The 18,164-nt window shown below is 41.1% G+C and overlaps 1 protein-coding gene across 1 annotated transcript; it reads right to left on the bottom strand.

Moving 5' to 3' along the window:
- Window positions 1-2,717: 2,717 nt before the first annotated feature.
- Window positions 2,718-9,320, bottom strand: GRXCR2 (glutaredoxin and cysteine rich domain containing 2). Its single transcript, XM_080996626.1, has 4 exons — window positions 8,210-9,320; window positions 6,672-6,932; window positions 5,062-5,289; window positions 2,718-3,858 (listed from the first exon to the last, which is right to left on the bottom strand). Exons 1-4 carry the CDS (start codon window positions 8,663-8,665, stop codon window positions 3,679-3,681), a joined length of 1,125 nt encoding a protein of 374 aa, XP_080852752.1. The 5' UTR covers window positions 8,666-9,320; the 3' UTR covers window positions 2,718-3,678.
- Window positions 9,321-18,164: the final 8,844 nt, after the last annotated feature.

The raw sequence follows: 18,164 nt of genomic DNA, 5'->3' as shown, positions 1-18,164 counted from the left end.
GAACAAAAAAGAGAGCTTTAACAAGGTTCACATGAAACATTGCAGTTTTATTATTTTTATCCAAGAGAGTAACATTCACCTTGCCAACAAAGGTCTGTATAGTTAAAGCTATGGTTTTCCCAGTAGTGATGTATGGAAGAGAGAGCTGGACCATAAAGAAGGCGGATCACTGAAGAATTGATGCTTTTGAATTATGGTGCTGGAGGAGACTCTTGAGAGTCCCATGGATTGCAAGAAGATCGAACCTATCCATTCTGAAGGAAATCAGCCCTGAGTGCTCACTGGAAGGACAAATCCTGAAGCTGAGGCTCCAATATTTTGGCCACCTCATAAGAAGAGAAGACTCCCTGGAAAAGACCCTGATGTTGGGAAAGATGGAGGGCACAAGGAGAAGGGGATGACAGAGGACGAGATGGTTGGACAATGTTCTCAAAGCTACGAACATGAGTTTGACCAAACTGCGGGAGGCAGTGGAAGACAGGAGTGCCTGGCGTGCTCTGGTCCATGGGGTCACGAAGAGTCGGACATGACTCAACGACTAAACAACAAAAACATTCACAAAATCACTAACATGTCAATCATAAACACATTTCTTGGTGGTGTGTCCCATTTATTTCAGTGGGATGCATTTCCAAATAATACATTTGGAAATTTTCAGAAAAGCACAATCTAAGCCATGATTAAGGAATCTAACCAATGGCAATTACATATCTGAGACCTGATTGAAAAACTCCTTAGGCATACATGATGCTGTGTGAAGATGGTATTCTCACCTGAGCATGGAGTATTTTCATGTGAGAACTTTACTGTGAGTATTTTCATGTGAGAACTTTACTTTACAGAACTATCCCCATTGAGTTGAATGGAAAGCTCTTGTGGATGCCAGTGCTTCTACAAACCTTTTAGATCACAGCCAAACAACCTGACCCAAATTTGTTTCTCTAAGGCAATCCCAGTGATACTCCTAGAATTTACTCACTACTGTATTTAGAACCTCTTAGCCGATGCCTTAGCCTTATTACTTAGTAGTCATAAAGATGGTGCTGCCTTTTAGAGTGGTGTTCAAATGGCCAGAATGCTGCCAAATGTGAATTTTGCCTCTGAGGTTCTCAGCAGATGTGACAGCAATGGACCTCTGTCTTCAAAAGCAGATCTGCCCCAATGACACCTATAAGTAAGAATAGACGATGGGGGTGTGATTAAAAGCACCAGCAGTGGAACACCAGGTGGGACTGAATCACTGCTGTTAGCCCTTCAGTCTATTCCCCAATATCCTTTGTTCCCCAGCTGGCATCCTTTTCAGGAAGTGAGCCTGTGGGGTGTTGTGGGGAGTCCCTGGGGATGAGGGTGACTGCAAAGTGGGAAATAGCTGACTGCAAAGGGTTCTGCACCAGGCAACTGACACTTCAGTGCCTTAGATCAAATACTATATATCCCTCTTGCTCAGAAATGTAATTTGCATTTGAGGTGCTCAGCTGAGCTCCCATGTTTTTCAGAGCATCTATTCAGAGCGGAACTGATGTGAAGTTTTCATTTCATGGCATTTGCATGGCTTGTAAGACGTATAGCCACATTGAAAGGCCTAAAGCTGAGCTGCTGCCATGCCCATTTCAGAATGTGGTAACCTGAAGCTGATGCAATCCAGTGCAGCACTCAATCTTTTTGGAGTCCTGAAGGAAAATGATTTTTGAGTGGTTTGTTTGTTTGTTTGAGTGTTTTGAGCGTCTTGGCCATTGGCTAGGAGTCAATGCTGCACACAGGACTCCTGTTTTGCTTATGGAAAGGCAAAGTTTCCATACACATAGGATATACGTAGCTGCCCCCCCCCCCCCCATTGTAAACATGTGCTATTCTGGCTTTTCACAAGTCACAGACCATATTTGAGGTAGGCTTCAGTCTCAGAGTCAGCAGTGAAGCGAAACTGACATGGAATGATTCAGAAATTAAATACAACAGGGGTCATAAGTTCTATGTGGATGGAAGGATAACATCTGAAGCACCCCCCATTTTGTGCACTAGCCATGCTTCCATTAAAATTCAAGGCATTTTTAGAACTGAGAAAAGTCTTAGCAGTAGTTATACATTTGCAAAGACGATCTTCAAAGCAGAATGGGATTCGTACTTGAGAATTTCAACATTAAGAGAATTCAGTCAGGTCTTAGAAATATGATGGCATTAGTGCTACTAATACAGCTGTTTTCAGAGAAATCTTCTAACATACACATCCCAAAGTACACAGTTGACCATAAATTACACTGGCTATCCTTGCAAACTCAGCAGGCAAACAATGTGAGAGATCTCTTAGCTCATCAAGAGCCTTAGATCTCATATGTAAGCAAAGCCAGCCTTGACATTAACAGAGTAACAGTAGAAAGCACTTTCATTGACTTCCTTATTTGTAGTGGTTTTGGCGCTGCAAGTGGTAGCATGCTAAGTATTCAGCACTGCTTCTTCATCTAAACTAATTAGAGTTCATGGTTTAGAAATTACAACTGGGGACACATTTTAAACAACACAAGCTCCATTTGTTAACAAGTGAATCCTGAGAGAGGCAGAACTTCCCCCATTAACATCAGTGGCAGCATCTCTCTGAATAAGGCCATAAAATACACATTTTTTCTCTCTCCCCCCCCCCCATTGCACTGGTGTTTCCCTCCCTCCTCTGTGGTAGTATTTAGAACTGGGAGGTGCCTAAATCATACAGGAAAAGAACACTGTGCTCTAATAACAATAAAATTGAAATGAGCTAGATCTGCAGAAACGGCATGCACCTCAGGAGGGATAAATGTGCAGTTATATGCAAAATGGGGTGTGGACTGAAAAAGCTCACAAATGTTCAAAGTAAAAGGGCAAGTGAAATTATAAATCATATAACATGTTATGATTTATTCTATCAGTTGAGGTGTAGATGCTTCTGCTATTGATTGCATCTAGAAGGATCCTTATTCTAGCAAGCTGCAAAAGGAGTGTTCATTTCTGTCCTACGATACCCATAACCTGAAACCAGGAAATCAGATTACAAATTACGAGGAATACCATTAGCCTAAACATATGCAAAGTTGGGGTAAACATGTGTTCAAGAGTTGTGATATAGTTATCAATAGGTGCAAAACTTCAATATCTTTTGTGGGAAAGGGGATAGGAGGAGGTGAGACTATTTCTATGAAAAATAACCCAATTTATGCAACAAGGAAAAGCTTCTCTCTCATTTGGCTTCCTCATTTGAGTTCTGCTGCTGCTGCTGTTAGCATGGTACTTATTCAATGCTGCTACTTTGGGGACACAAATTAGAGTTTCTCAATTGGATCAGGAGAGTCAAATAAAAGAACCCAGGACATGATTCAGCCAAACTTAAGCCCTTTAAAAATGATTTCACTGGGAGAGTTAATCTTAAATCTCATCCACTGAAATCAATGAGACTTGGCTGGATCATGGCCCAATTTGTTAACAAGCTGATAGCAAGCCATAGCACTTTTAATGGCATGGAAGGGAACTGCTATTTTTAAATTGGTACCGCCTTATATCACGTATTAACACTGCATACAAACACTTTTATACCTGCAGGTGTAGCCTGAGTGCAAAGAGGTAAATACAATAGACATAAAAACTTGAAGGATTCTTTTTCAACACAAAACAAGCAAATGAGGGAAGTAAAAGGAAGCCAGAGAGTAGATACAGTCATTGAACACAGGTCCGGCAGGGTTGCCGGCCATTTTCATTGCAAGCTGGACATCGCAGAGCTCTGTAGGACTCTTTAAATCGGTTCGCCAACATTGAAAACTTGCTTCCGTGGCACACAGAGCAGGGTGCAGAGCCTGATCCCTTACACTGGGAGCAATTGATATCACCATTTGCTTCCTGAAATACAAAGGGACTGATCAAAATAAGCTTCCTTAACACCAGTTCACAGAATCCTTTACCTAAAGTAAATCCAATCGGCAGGCTAAATCCCTCTAAGATGTGTATGGCTCTTATGGTTTTTGAACATCTCGCTTTTCTGTTTGCTTGATAAATATTAGTGGGAATACTAATATCTATTCCTCCCTGTGATTCTAGTTCCTTGCTAATGTTCCCTTGTTTCTTGTACAGGTTGCACAAAATAGATAAACACACATTTCCTCAATTTGCACAGGTCTGATTTCGGAATTTTAATGACTAGTTGCACATGACTTAACTTAGTCGTGATTATTGATTTATATGGGTCTACTGCAAGCAACACATAGCTGAGCACCACCCACAATGTTACAGCTCATTTATGTACCTTGTTTTGGCCCAAAGGCCCCCATCCTGAAATATCCCTTTGGTACCTTCTTGCATGTCCATTCAAGTCCCATAAGTCAGTCCATTGTTTTGAACCCTGATGCCTTGTTTTTAAATATAAATTCTTTAGAAATGTTCACTTTATCAATGAGGCAAAGATTCTTTTTATACAATTTTATACAATTTTGAAGCTGCAAAGCAATCTCTTGCCATTAAGCACAATGGATTCCCCAACTGGATATCCCATAAGCTTTAAAGCTGCAGCATTCTGAATTAGAGGATCAGTTTGTTTACTAATTTTATTCATTAGCATGCTATAAAGTCCCATTGCATTACTTTTCAATTACAGTGATACCTCGGGTTACAAACACCTTGGGTTACAAACACTTTGGGTTACAGACTCCGCTAACCTGGAAGTAGTACCTTGGGTTGAGAACTTTATCTCAGGATAAGAACAGAAATCGTGTGGCAGCAGCAGGAGGCGCCCTTAGGTAAAGTGGTACCTCAGGTTAAGAATGGTTTCAGGTTAAGAATGGACCTCCGGAACGAATTAAGTTCATAACCAAAGGTACCACTGTATTTGTAACAGAGGGCTACATTCAGCCACTGGACCTGAGGTTCCCCACCTCTGCCATAAGTCCTGGAACTGACAGGTTTCGTATCACAACATTTGGAGGATGTCATCATTTCCCTTTTTCTTTTAATTCACAAACATATACTTTTACATCTCTAGAGCAGGGAGACGCCACTACCTTACGTCTTAATGCCTGCATCTGCTCCCAAATGTACCATGCATGTTACCTGCATATGCTCGTTGTGAACAAGCTCACATTCAGTCTCCTTTATGTTCTCATCACTTGGGTTACTGCAAGTTTCTCCTCTTCCTTCGTGGTATGTGAAGGACCAGTCTTCGAGTCCTTCATCCTGTATTATTTTTCTCACCAGCTCCTTCTTAGTCAGTGGTGATCGGATGATTTTCAGATTGCTAGTGTAGATGATAATCTTCCCAATGTCTAGAACAGGGGGATTCTGAAATGAAGCAGGGAACATGTAAATTGAAAGTCCAACAGCTCTCTTAGGTCCCCATCTGCTGTACAGTACAAATTTGAAGCAATGTCATACCACTTAAAACAGTCCTGTCTTCTCCCCTCAGATTCCCGGGAACTGTAGTTTGTTAAGGGTGCTGAGAGTTGTTAGGAGATCCCTACTTCCCTCACAGAGCTATTTCCAGAGTTCCCTGGGATTGATACCTCGAGTTGAATGTGCTTCAGGTTGAGCACGTTCGAGTTGCGCTCCGCAGCAACCTGGAAGTAACAGAGTGCGTTACTTCTGGGTTTTGCCACTTGCACATGCGCAGACGCTCAAAATGATGTCACGTGCGTGCCCGGAAGTGGCACAATGCAACCCGCGCACGCACAGACGCGCCGTCAAGTCTTGCATTCCGTTTGGGATGCGAATGGGGCTCTGGAACGGATCCCGTTCGCATCCCGAGGTACCACTGTATACCACACTGGAAATTTTTAACTCTGTGAGGGGAATAGGAGTCTCCTAACATTTCTCAGCTTCTCCATCCTTGCCTAGAAACTTTGATGACTCCCACAACCAGCAACAGTGACTGGTACTTCCTCTAGTGAGTGGCTCCTGGATACAGGAAGCAGAAATGGTGAAGTGGGAATGGTCCAAAGAAGTCTGCTTACCCCTTCATGGGCGCGGTGGCCTTGCGGGCTGGGCAACACCTCCTTCCTTGAACACAATGGGAGTCATTAGTGCCAGAGGACTTTTCCCCAGCCCTCATGTGAGCTCTGGCTCACATCCTCCTGGTGTGGAAGCCAGCTCCGTGCCAGCCTGCTGAACTGGCCAATGGCTAGCCGGCTCAGAGGGCTGGATCCGCCCCCAGGGGCGAGCCTGACGGAACATTTAGGCTTCCCTCAGGTCCACTCTGGGGGGATTTAAGCCGACCTTCTCCAGCCCTCAACACTCAGCTCGCTCGTTGCATCAACACACTCACGCACTCCTTCAACAATGCATTCCGCAGCTGCTTTGGCCTTGCTGTGGCCATGATGGTTGCCATATTGAGAGCCGGGTAGGAATTTGCCTATCAGGCGAATTGGCTTTGGCCTGAGGGTTTGGCCTACCTCATAGCAATTGTCACAAATTTGGCAGTTTAGGCACTGGGTAACCTTAGTCTTGGATGGAGGGGAGGTTGTACCTTCAGCTCCCCCTCCAGAAGTGGGGTATCCCTGAAGGAATTGCTTCTGTCCATATGCCCAGACAGGGGCCTGGACCTCAGCACTCCTCAAGGCAGTGATCCCTGCGGGGATTCCCCTATTTGACGTAAGTCATATGAATCCCCACTGTCGGGTTGACCCTTGATGTCATTTCCGGCAGGCAGGCCAGAAGTAAATGGTTACCCATTGCCTATGCCAAACCTCTTCATCTGTAGTCAATAAAGTTGTGGCCTGATTCGATCCCATTCTGATGATGTGGAGTCCTTCATTTCTAGCCCGGTTGGTGAGGTGGGGAGAGTGCGGGTCCTGGGCCTGCAAGGAGACATTCATTCTTTCATCTTTTACCATTATTTCTATCCTGTCTTGCAGGGTGCAATTCTTCCTAAGGCAACTTAAAAGTAACATTAAAACACAGTTTGAAAAACCACTGTAGACAATATCCACCTATAACTAGAGTCCCACAGGACCATGAATAGTAGATTGCCCTGTGTGCCTTGGGATGGGGAGTGCAGCTGGAGCAAGCTCTCAGGTATCTGTATCACCTGTATCCACCTGTCCCTTGGAATTTCTACAATGCTTACATGCTCCATTGGGTCGGTATCGTTGGTGTGCTTCAAATCATTCATTTTTGTAGGTTTTACTTATGGATGCATCTATTTTATTTTATTTTATTTTATTTCTTATAAGAACATTTCTAGCCCACCCTTCATTAGATGATTCCAGGGCAGGTGCTAATACAAGAAGAAAAGGAACATTACAATAAAACCAATTCATCATAACTTATTACAGCAGCAAAAACACAGCAGATCCTTAAGAAGCCCAAGGAACCACAACCTGGACTCCTCATTCATAGCAGTGACAAAGCTACTAATAACCTCCCAAAGTCCAGGGAAACAGATGAAAAAAGAGTTCGCCTGAAACAGCAAAAGCAGGCTGGGGGGGGGGGGGAGATTCCATAGGCCAGGCTGTCACCACAGAAAAAGCCCTGTCCCATACCACCATATAATGTACTGTTCCTGGTGGTGGGACAATGAGAAGGAACTGCCCACCAGATCTAAGAAAACAGGCTGGCTGATACAGGTCAGGGTGAGGTACTTCTTCAGGTATTTGGGTCATGTACGGTTTTGGTGGTCAACACCATCATCTTAAATTCTGCAGTGGTTCTGAGTACCTGGTGGCTCAGAGTCAGCGAGAATCAAAAGCCATTTGAAATTTCCAGCATTAGGTCTGTTGCACCTTCATTCCCATGTATATAAATGGACATTGAAACACACCTGTGTTGTAGGAAGGAGAAGGCAAAAAGGTAGCCGCGCTGTTTCCTTCATCATTCATGTTTTACAAAATTCTTTCTCTCATTGAAGAAAAAGTGCTGCAGAACCTAAAAGTATTGTCTGTGTCCTATTGGATTTCACTTTTCACAATAAGGAATGAAACTGAATAAAGTGCTTCATAAATCCTGCCATTTTCTTCGGTGATATTGATTTTAAAGCTCTCAGTGGTTTTCTGGCTGGTGTTTGTTTGTTTGTTTCCTATGTATTCTGTAGCCTTTCCCAGCTATTTTACGCAGGTTGTACTTCATACTGCACATTCCATTGTTGCCAGGGCTGCTCAACAACTTTAGCAGAAAAGAAAAGAAAAGCTCAACAGCTTTTCTGTCCACATTTTCACTTTTTGAAGTATGGCAACTCTACATTGTTGCACACCTGGGTCTAAACACCAACACATAGGAAGAGTTGCTTGGCCAACATGAGAACTAGGTTCTGGCTTCTGACTACCACATTTGCCATTTTACAATCATTTCCATAATGGGTCATTATTAAACAAACATTACTTACCATATGGCTCCCCTCTGCCTGGTGGTCATTTAAGAGGGAAGGGCTCCCCGTGAGGGTGTATTTGTTCCCTTCTCTAAATACACTGATCCTCTGTGCATTCATTTTAGCTGATGGACAAAACCCGGATCCTGGGGCTTCACCAAGCCCAAAGAAGTCGTCTTTGGGTTCAAAGCTGCAGTGCCGAAAACTATGAGGATATTCCTCCTGTGGGATTTCAAGTTCCTGTCCATCTTCATATACCTGCTTTAAAACTCGACCACTGTAGGCAGAGGAGATTTTGAATCTGACTTTTCGGGATCTTGCATCATGTCTGGGGCTCAGTTTCATCTGAAGCTCATCCATAGATAGGGGTTTTTCACGGTGCTTCCCAGAAATTAGTTCAGCAAGGGATAGCTTTGGACTTACAAAAAAAGGCTGCTTACATTCAGCTAGGCGATGTATAATTCAACAGTTCTAGTTGGCTCTCTCACATTACAGTTTAAGAGGACACCTTGATATGAAACATTGATAGCGCCTCATGAGAAGCAACAATTGCTGCGATGAAATGTAACAGGAAAGTTGCTCAAGTAAAATGGTGACGGGGTGGGCTTGTAAGACGTAAAATTGTGTTGTCTTTGAAGGACAACGTTAAAGTGGATTTATCATCAGAGGCAAAGGAAATAGGCATATAGATGCGTGCGGACAGGAATTCATAGCGACAGGAATCATTTCAAATGCACAGAACCTGCACTGGGTTTTGTCATTATTTGGCAGCTGAGTTGAGCCATTTCACCTTAATGAATCACAGAAATAAGTGGCAGAGTATCAAGAAGAAAGGTTCACCTCCAGTTTAAAGAAAATCTTGATTTTACCACCAACAGAAAGAGCAATGTTGTGTACATTTAAAACACAACATTTTAAGCATATTTAAAACACATTGCTTCCCGCAAAGAATTGTGGGAGCTGTAGTTCACCCCTCACAGAAATCCAGTTCCCAGCACCTTTAACAAAGGACTGCAGGTAATTCAGTCGGGAGAGAGGGAGACCTGCCAATGGGACGGCACTTGAAATGTTCTTGGGGCAGACTGAAAGGAAATTAGAAGGGACCAGTTGGTTAAGGGTATACAAGTCGGAGCTAAACAGTACAAGTTGAGAGCATTTGCAGATGACTTAGTATTGACGTTACAGGAGCCAGAATCTAGTACTAAAAGGGTTTTGGAACTGATTCAAGAATTTGGTCAGGTTGCAGGATTTAAACTGAATAAGTTAAAAACAAAGGTCTTAGAGAAAAATTTAACTACGATGGAGAGAGAGAGGTTTCAGAATGAGACAGGTTTAACAGTGGTTAAGAAAGTGAAATACCTGGGGATTAACATGACAGCTAAAAATGGGAATCTATTTAAAGACAATTATGAAAAATGTTGGGCTGAAGTGAAAAAAGATTTAGAAATTTGGTCAAATTTGAAGCTTTCACTGCTAGGCCGTATTGCTGCGATAAAAATGAATGTATTGCCTAGAATGTTGTTTTGGTTTCAAACATTGCAAGTTTTGGACAAAATGGATTGCTTCAAGAAGTGGCAGAGAGATATTTCTAGATTTGTCTGGCAGGGCAAGAAGCCCAGAATAAAATTTAAAATATTAACGGATGTAAAGGAAAGAGGTGGATTTGCCCTGCCAGACCTTAAACTTTATTATGAATCAGCAGCTTTTTGCTGGCTGAAAGAATGGCTGCTTCTTGAAAACACAGACATTTTGGACTTAGAAGGTTTCAATAATGTATTTGGATGGCATGCATATTTGTGGTATGACAAGGTCAAAGCACATAAAGCATTTAAGAATCATATTGTCAGGAAAGCATTGCTTAATGTCTGGATAAGATATAAGGATTTATTGGAAAATAAAACCCCAAGGTGGTTGTCACCGATGGAAGCGAAAGCACAGAAAAAGCTCAATATGGAGGCCAAATGGCCGAAATATTGGGAAATTCTGGAACCAGAGGGAGACAGATTGAAACTGCAGAGTTTTGAGAAACTAAAAAACAAAGTGCGAGATTGGCTTCATTATTATCAGATAATGGAGGCATATAATTCGGACAAGAAAATTGGCTTCCAGGTGGAAAAATCAAAATTAGAAACAGAACTGTTAGAACCCAAAACTAAGACTTTGTCAAAGATGTATAACTTGCTGTTGAAATGGAATACTCAGGATGAAACGGTGAAATCTGCTATGATTAAATGGGCACAAGACGTTGGACATAACATAATGATGGCTGACTGGGAACAGTTATGGACCACAGGTATGAAGTTTACGGCATGCAATGCCTTAAGAGAGAATATTATGAAAATGATATACAGGTGGTGCATGACACCAGTCAAGCTTGCAAAAATCTATCATTTGCCCGATAATAAATGTTGGAAATGTAAAGAAACTGAAGGTACATTCTTTCACCTTTGGTGGACGTGCCCAAGGATTAAGGCTTTCTGGGAGATGATCTATAATGAATTGAAAAAGGTATTTAAATATACCTTCTTGAAGAAACCAGAGGCCTTTCTCCTGGGCATAGTCGGCCAATTGGTGTTAAAAAAGGATAGAACTTTCTTTATGTATGCCACAACAGCAGCAAGAATACTTATTGCAAAGTATTGGAAGACACAAGATCTACCCACTCTGGAAGAATGGCAGATGAAGGTGATGGACTACATGGAATTGGCGGAAATGACTGGCAGAATCCGAGACCAGGGAGAAGAGTCGGTGGAAGAAGATTGGAAGAAATTTAAAGACTATTTACAGAAATATTGTAAAATTAATGAATGTTAGAATGATGTCAGAATGAAATTAAGTGGTTCTAGCAGCAATGTCATAAAGGTGTATGTAAAAATTGATGGTTAATAGGTGAGAATCTAAAGTTATAATATATTGAGCTAAAGGACTAAGACATAAACAAAGAGGGAAAGGAATTGCTGAATTAACCAATTGAACTGGAATACAAAAAAGGGAGGTGAGAGGAGGTCAGGGAAGCAAGGAAACGAAATGTAAGATACGGAAGGATTAATTTGTTTTTAAGTGTGTGTGTTTTCCTGTACTTTGTATTTTGTATGTTTTTTCTCTTTTTTATATATATATTTTCCTTTGTTTCTTTTCTCTTTAACTATGTAATTTTTTGTTTCTGAAATTTTAATAAATATCATTAAAAAAAACAAAACAGACTGAAAGGCTAGCTGAAGACAAACCTATTTCCTTAGGCCTTTTCAGTGAAGCAATGTAACTGAGACTGGATTCCGTTAATCAATTGTTTATCTGCTCTGAAATTCAATATGTATGCTTTCAAATGCAAACAAATTTGTTTAAGGTGCAGAATGATTTTATTTTTTGTTTTGTTTTATATTGTAATGCACCCTGGGATCAATAAATTGATGAAAGGTGGCCTAAACATTGAAATAACAAATAAATATATGTATAATGCTCCTGCATTATATCAGCTATGCTGGCTTCCAGTGCGCATCCAAGCTGAATTTAAAGTGTTGGTTTTATCCTTTAAAGCCATACATGGTTTCAGTCCAAACTGTCTGATATACATACCATCCTTCTCACATGCTGAGATCTCAATCTGCCTCCTAGATCTAAGAGGAACATGGCCATAAGAGAGGAGACCTTTTCTGTGGTGGCCCCACACCTTCAGAACTTCCTCCCTTTGGTGCCTGACCAAATATGGGGTGCACCACTGGCATGATAATGTTTGATCATATATATATATGTGTGTGTGTGTGTGTGTGTGTGTGAAAGTTTATGGGGAGGGTAGAGAGGGACAAATTTTACTGTCATGGCCGCCTTTTTTATTAAAAAAAACTGAATTAAGAATTGTAAGTTACAGGAGGTGCTAAGAAGCTCCCCACACTCCAAAACTACAACAACCAAATACGATTTCCGATGTATGTCCGATGGCCCTTTCACGGGCTACACAGCAATAAATATAGATTAAGAGTACACATAAGCAAGGAGCCCCAGACAATCCTGGCTCTCTCATTAGTGTACCTGGATAATACACACATTTTCAAAAACACCAGATTGTGACATTCATACATTGTATTCTCAGGTACGCTCTTAGATTTCCAGATATTACACCTAAAATTTGATGTGTGAAGAGCCTTTGGTGCTTAGTGGGGTTCAAGGAGAGCTGAGCTTTGACATCAACACAGCTTGTGCTCCCAGGCTCTAGCAAGTTTGACAAGTGCCCAGCCTTCCTTCCAACTCTGAAGCCTCAGAGTTGGACAGGGATGATCCCTACCATTGCATGGCAACAAGCACCACCCAGGGTGGTACTTCCTTAGTGCGCTCTTAATTTGTATTGATTGATTTGGTTGATTTCTGTGCCCCCGTGATAGTTGATGCACATGAAAATTTATACCTTGAGTTTGTCTACTAATTAACTGTTTGAAATTAGTATAGAAAGTAGCCATTTTAGGCACACGTGCATCATGCCAAACCCAGAGGTGACCCAAAAACATCACAAAAAGGGATGGGATGGAGCAGGGATGGAAAGGGGTGTTTGCAGGCTTTCTCCATGGTGTTTCAAATATACGCAATTTCACTTAAATGTGCAGTGTCTTGGAATGTAATCCCTGCATCATCATTAAGCCACAAAGCAGAAACTTTGTGGATACAACCCACCTTGAAAGTTTGTTGTGTGGGCAAAGGAAAGAAAAAACACATGCACTGCTCTGAGTTCCTTTGGGAAGCGGTGAGATAAAAAGACTAAATTTTTGGGAGATACCAGAATCTCTTGACTAATTTGCACTGTAATTTGACTAATTTGCACTGACAGTCACTTTTCTGGAAAAGCATTTGAAGAAAACACCTTGCCTGGCTTAAATGTTACAAGCATTTTGTTTACATCCATGCTATCAGCAATGAATGTCCTTTTACAGATGACAGCTCTGATGAAAATTTACATTTTCATTTCTGGTCTATTATTAACCAGCTAATGCAGTCATCTACCAATTTATCCCAGTCTGCTGTCAGACACATTAAAATGGGTGCTTCCTGTACATAATGTATAATTTGAACCTCCTGCTGTTGCAGTCCGCTACTGTAATTTGCTTTGTTGTTTTTGTTTTGTTTTGTTGATGGTGATTAACACCAGCGTTGCGTAAAGTCCTAGGAGCCTAAAACTGGTGACTCTAGCAGGGTCCAACTGTGCAACTAAATGGCGCATACAAAATTATTTGTGCTAGCACAGTGGAACTTCCCCTCCCTTTCCTTCTCTCACATACGCTCTCCCCAAAATTTCCTCTGGGTTTTCCTCATCCCTCTGGAACAGATTTGGTGGCGGTGCAGGTAGTGGGGAAGAAAGAGAGAGATTAAGTCCATCCGCACACATAATGATTCCATTTGCTACAGCCCTGTATATTTATTTACCTAAGAGTAGTTTTACATACTTGTAGAAGTAGCCAAGAATAAGCCACCGACAAATGTGGAACTCAGTTGCCAAAACTGCTTTTTGATATATGTGCAGGAACTATGTAGGAGGAATTGTGGCAAGGTGTGTGGGTTTCACAACATGACTACCACAATTTTGAAACTGGGACATGGCCGCTATGCTTTTTGTAGTTCAGTAATTTGCATGCTCTGCCCAATTTTAAAGTGGTAATATTGTTCTCACCAGCAGACCTTACTCTGGCCAACTCTCTGCTGCTTGAATATCTCTTCCAGAAGGTAATTCAGTAAGGGACTCAGGTACTGGTGTTCAAGATCAGGTTATGCTAAACTTTTAAACTGTTGCCCACATATGAGATTGAAACTGGAACAGGGTCAGTTTAATAGAACAAAAAACACCTTGGTGGGTATCACCAATTGAAGCTTCGTTACTCAAACCACTTGGTAAAAAGGGGAAGTGGCCTACATATAGAGATTTACTGAGAGACCAAGAAGGAAAATGGAAATTAAAAGATTATGAGGAAATCAAAGACTATGCTCAGAGCTGACTGCATTACAGACAGTTATATGAGATGTACAAGGAAGATAACAAAAAAAGGGTTTAGCTATACAATTTCTAGATTTCAAAAGGAGGTTATGTAAGAAGAAGTGAAGCTGCTGAAGAAAGCATATAGTATTCTGCTAGAATGGGAAACAAAAGATGAGGAGGTCAAATCCATTATGATCAAATGGGCACAAGATATTGGACATAATACAATTTGAGGACTGGGAAAAGTTGTGGAAGGTAGATTTGAAATTTACAGACTGCTCTCTTTTGAAAGAAAACTATATGAAAATGATGTATAGATGGTATATTACACCAGTAAAAATGGCAAAAATGTATAAAACTGGGTCAAATACATGTTGGAAAGGTAAAGAAAAAGAAGGTACTTTGTATCGCATGTGGTGGGAATGTAGAGAAGGTTAAAACTTTTGGAGATGATATATAACAAATTGAAAAAAATGTTTAAAATGACATTTGTAAAAAAACCAGAAGCATTTTTGTTAGGGATTTTGGGACAAGACCTGCCAAGAAAAATAAATAACTTATTTATGTATGCTACAACAGCTGCAAGAGTCTTGTTAGCACAAGGATGGAAGAATGAGGAAATCCCAACGAAAGAACAATGGCAAGAAAAAATGATGAGCTATGCGGAGTTGGCGAAGTTAACATATAAATTACAGGAGAAGGACAATTGTGACTTCAAGGAAGAATGGGAACTTTTTACAAACTATTTAAAAAGACAACAAAAGAATTTGGATTACTTGGCAGGTTTTGAATAAACATCCACAAATTTATTAGTAGAATATATGATAGACAAGGCAATGATATGTACAATTTCACAACATGCAGGGAAAAACAGGTATAAACAAATCAGAGAGGGAAGCTGAGGGAAGTCTCTGGTGGGTGGGGGGAGGGGGGAAATGTAATTGGTTATATTGATTTATAATTTGATTTGTTAAATTTGTTCAATAAAAAATATTTAAGAAAAAGAAAAGAAACTGGAACAGGGTCAGGTTGCATTCTCCAAAATGCCCATACATCATATGCCGCTATCAACAGCGAGGCACTCATGCCGTGTCTTCTGAGGAATGGCCTGTGATTCAGTAGTAAATCCCATGCTAAACTTTTCTGAAAAACTCCAACTGCTCAGATAATTGCATTTCAGAACAGAAACATGGCTGTTTCTTTACACTGCATTTAGATATAGTTCTTTTCAATGAAAATTCACCAGCAACCCAGTTCATGGAATCTTGTGGTTGATTGACCACTTAGACACCTCCTGGAAAATCCTGGAAACAGAAGTAATGTTCTGTGCTCTTTGGTGCACATAAAATGTCCACACCAATGAGAATAACTTGCTGAAACCATAAACCATTTTTTAAATATAAAACAACAGAAAATCAAAAGGAAGTTTTCTTTTCTCTTCCCCTCCATAGAAGGCAAAATAAAATCATCAAGGGGAAAAGAGAAGATAAATGTATAGCTCATATGGTTACAGAACTGTGCATGGTTCTTAAGTACCTAAGGAAGGTCAATTGAAGGATGGCTGATAAGCAGGGCTTTTTTTTCAGCCGGAATTCTCTGGAACTCAGTTCTAGCACCTCTCAGATAGGCGCATTGCCATTTTCAGAGAACAAAGGGGGCGTTCATGGTGAGTTCCAGCACCTCCTTTTCTAGAAAAATAGCACTGCAGATAAGTATCTATTTTCACGAGAGTTTCCAGAAAAATGAACAAGAACCATTCCTTCAACAGCAAACTCTGTGGCTTGACTAACAACAACAACACAGTGGTACCTCGGGTTACAGACGCTTCAGGTTACAGACTCCGCTAACCCAGAAATAATACCTCGGGTTAAGAACTTTGCTTCAGGATGAGAACAGAAATGGCGCGGCGGCAACGGGAGGCCCCATTAGCTAAAGTGGTACCAGGTTAAGAACAGTTTCAGGTTAAGAACAGATCTCCAGAACAAAGTAAGTTCTTAACCCAAGGTACCACTGTAATACGAATCTGAAAGTAAAAAGAGGGGTCAATTTAATACCAGTTAAAGCATTCTCTTACTATTTTAACAGCTATAGCTTCCCCCCAAAGAATTATAGGAAGTGTAGTATGTTACAGGTGCCAAGAGTGATTAGGAAATACTTCACACATAGCAACTCTTCCTTGTATTTTGGTGGAAGTACCTTTCCTGGAGCATTTATTCAGGAGTACATCTTCTCACTAATAAGTGTTCTAGCTTGCTGGCTGCTACAGAGGATACTTGTTGACATTTCAGATCACAAGCTTCTATAGTACCCCTCATTTGCTCTGTCCTGTTATTTCCTTAGACATACCAGGGGTGGAACAGCAGATGCAGATGCTACCTAAAACACTGCCTTATTACTGGATTATAACTTCAAGCAGGAAAAAACAACCCCCAAATTATTAGTTTCTGGAACTTTGGAACAATTGTTCACGCAAGCCAATATGATTTAGTTCCTCCCCTCCCAGGCATTAGTTTGAAAGTCTGAAAACACAGGTAAGTACATCTTTTGTTTCTGCCAGCCTTCAAAGGGAGCAACAATACAGAACTTGTGTGGAGTATTTATGGGTGGGAGGACAAGCAGTTAGCTTTAGATCTATAATTTGTAGCATCTAGTAACTAGCAACCAATACACCCTATCCTTGGGGATATTTAAAAAAAGGAACTTGTCTGCTAAGATTCCCATGAAATCTGGGACTATTTTATAACAGAAGCCTTTGAAAGTATCAGTTCCAAAGAGAAATGCTGTACGATATACTCCCTCCTGCCTGTTCTTCCCATTCTTCCATTGCTCACTCCATGATGGATGTCCAGTTCATTGCCATTTATATTATTATTAATTCATTTCATCATGGGTATCAAGGTCACATAAGGTCAGACTCAGTCAACCTCTGACTTGATGCATACCTATGGGGAGAGGGATCAAGGTCATATCTGTGACTGCTGCATGCTCAAGGTGAAGTTTGCACAGACGCCTATACATCTGAACATGCATGTTCATCTCATCCATTCTAAGGTGTAAGAGCACAGGCTTTCTTTGAAAATGATACCTTGAACACAGAAAGAGCTGGATTGGAGCCAGTGGGCACAACTGCAGCCCCACCTCCATGCATTAATTTCCATGTGGAAATGAACAAAGGCAGAGGACTAAACTTCACTGCACAATGAAATCCTCTGAATTTCATAGGTACATGAGCATTTAATGAATGTGCACATGTGCACACACACCTTCAAAATATGTAGTATGACTGCCCCCTCTATCCTAGCAAGTTCTCTGTCTTAGACAGGGATCCCTTACTTTCCAGGTTCTGCATTAGGTGCTATAGTATACCTTATACCTAACAATTGTTGCTCTCTTTTGTTTTGTTGACTTCTTTCATACAGATGGACAAAACCCTCAGTTTTGGTTCTCATTTTTCCAGTCTTCAGTTCTCCACATTTCCACAGCAATTTGCAATTTTTTTAAAAAATACCCATAAAAAAATTTTTGTGCAAATTTCTCCTAATAAATGTATGTGGGTACTGTATGCTGTTTTGACTAACAACCACATTTTTTGTGAGCACTTTACCAGAATGTATGCATTTTTCATGAATAGAAGTGTTTATATGTATCCATTACCCTGGGATGCGGGTGGCGTTGTGGTGTAAACCACTGAGCCTTGGGCTTGCCAATCAGAAGGTTGGCAGTTTGAATCCCCATGACGGGGTGAGCTCCTGTTGTACGGTCCCAGCTCCTGCCAACCTAGCAGTTCGAAAGCACGTCAAAGTGAAAGTAGATAGATAGGTACCGCTCCGGTGGGAAGGTAAACAACATTTCTGTGCACTGCTCTGGTTTCGCCAGAAGCAGCTTAGTCATGCTGGCCAC

The sequence above is a fragment of the Podarcis pityusensis genome (assembly GCF_964106645.2).
Source record: "Podarcis pityusensis genome assembly, chromosome: 2".
Classification (NCBI taxonomy): Eukaryota; Metazoa; Chordata; class Lepidosauria; order Squamata; family Lacertidae; genus Podarcis; species Podarcis pityusensis.
Note: the sequence above shows the minus strand (reverse complement) of the source record. Positions and strands in the feature narration are given on the sequence as shown.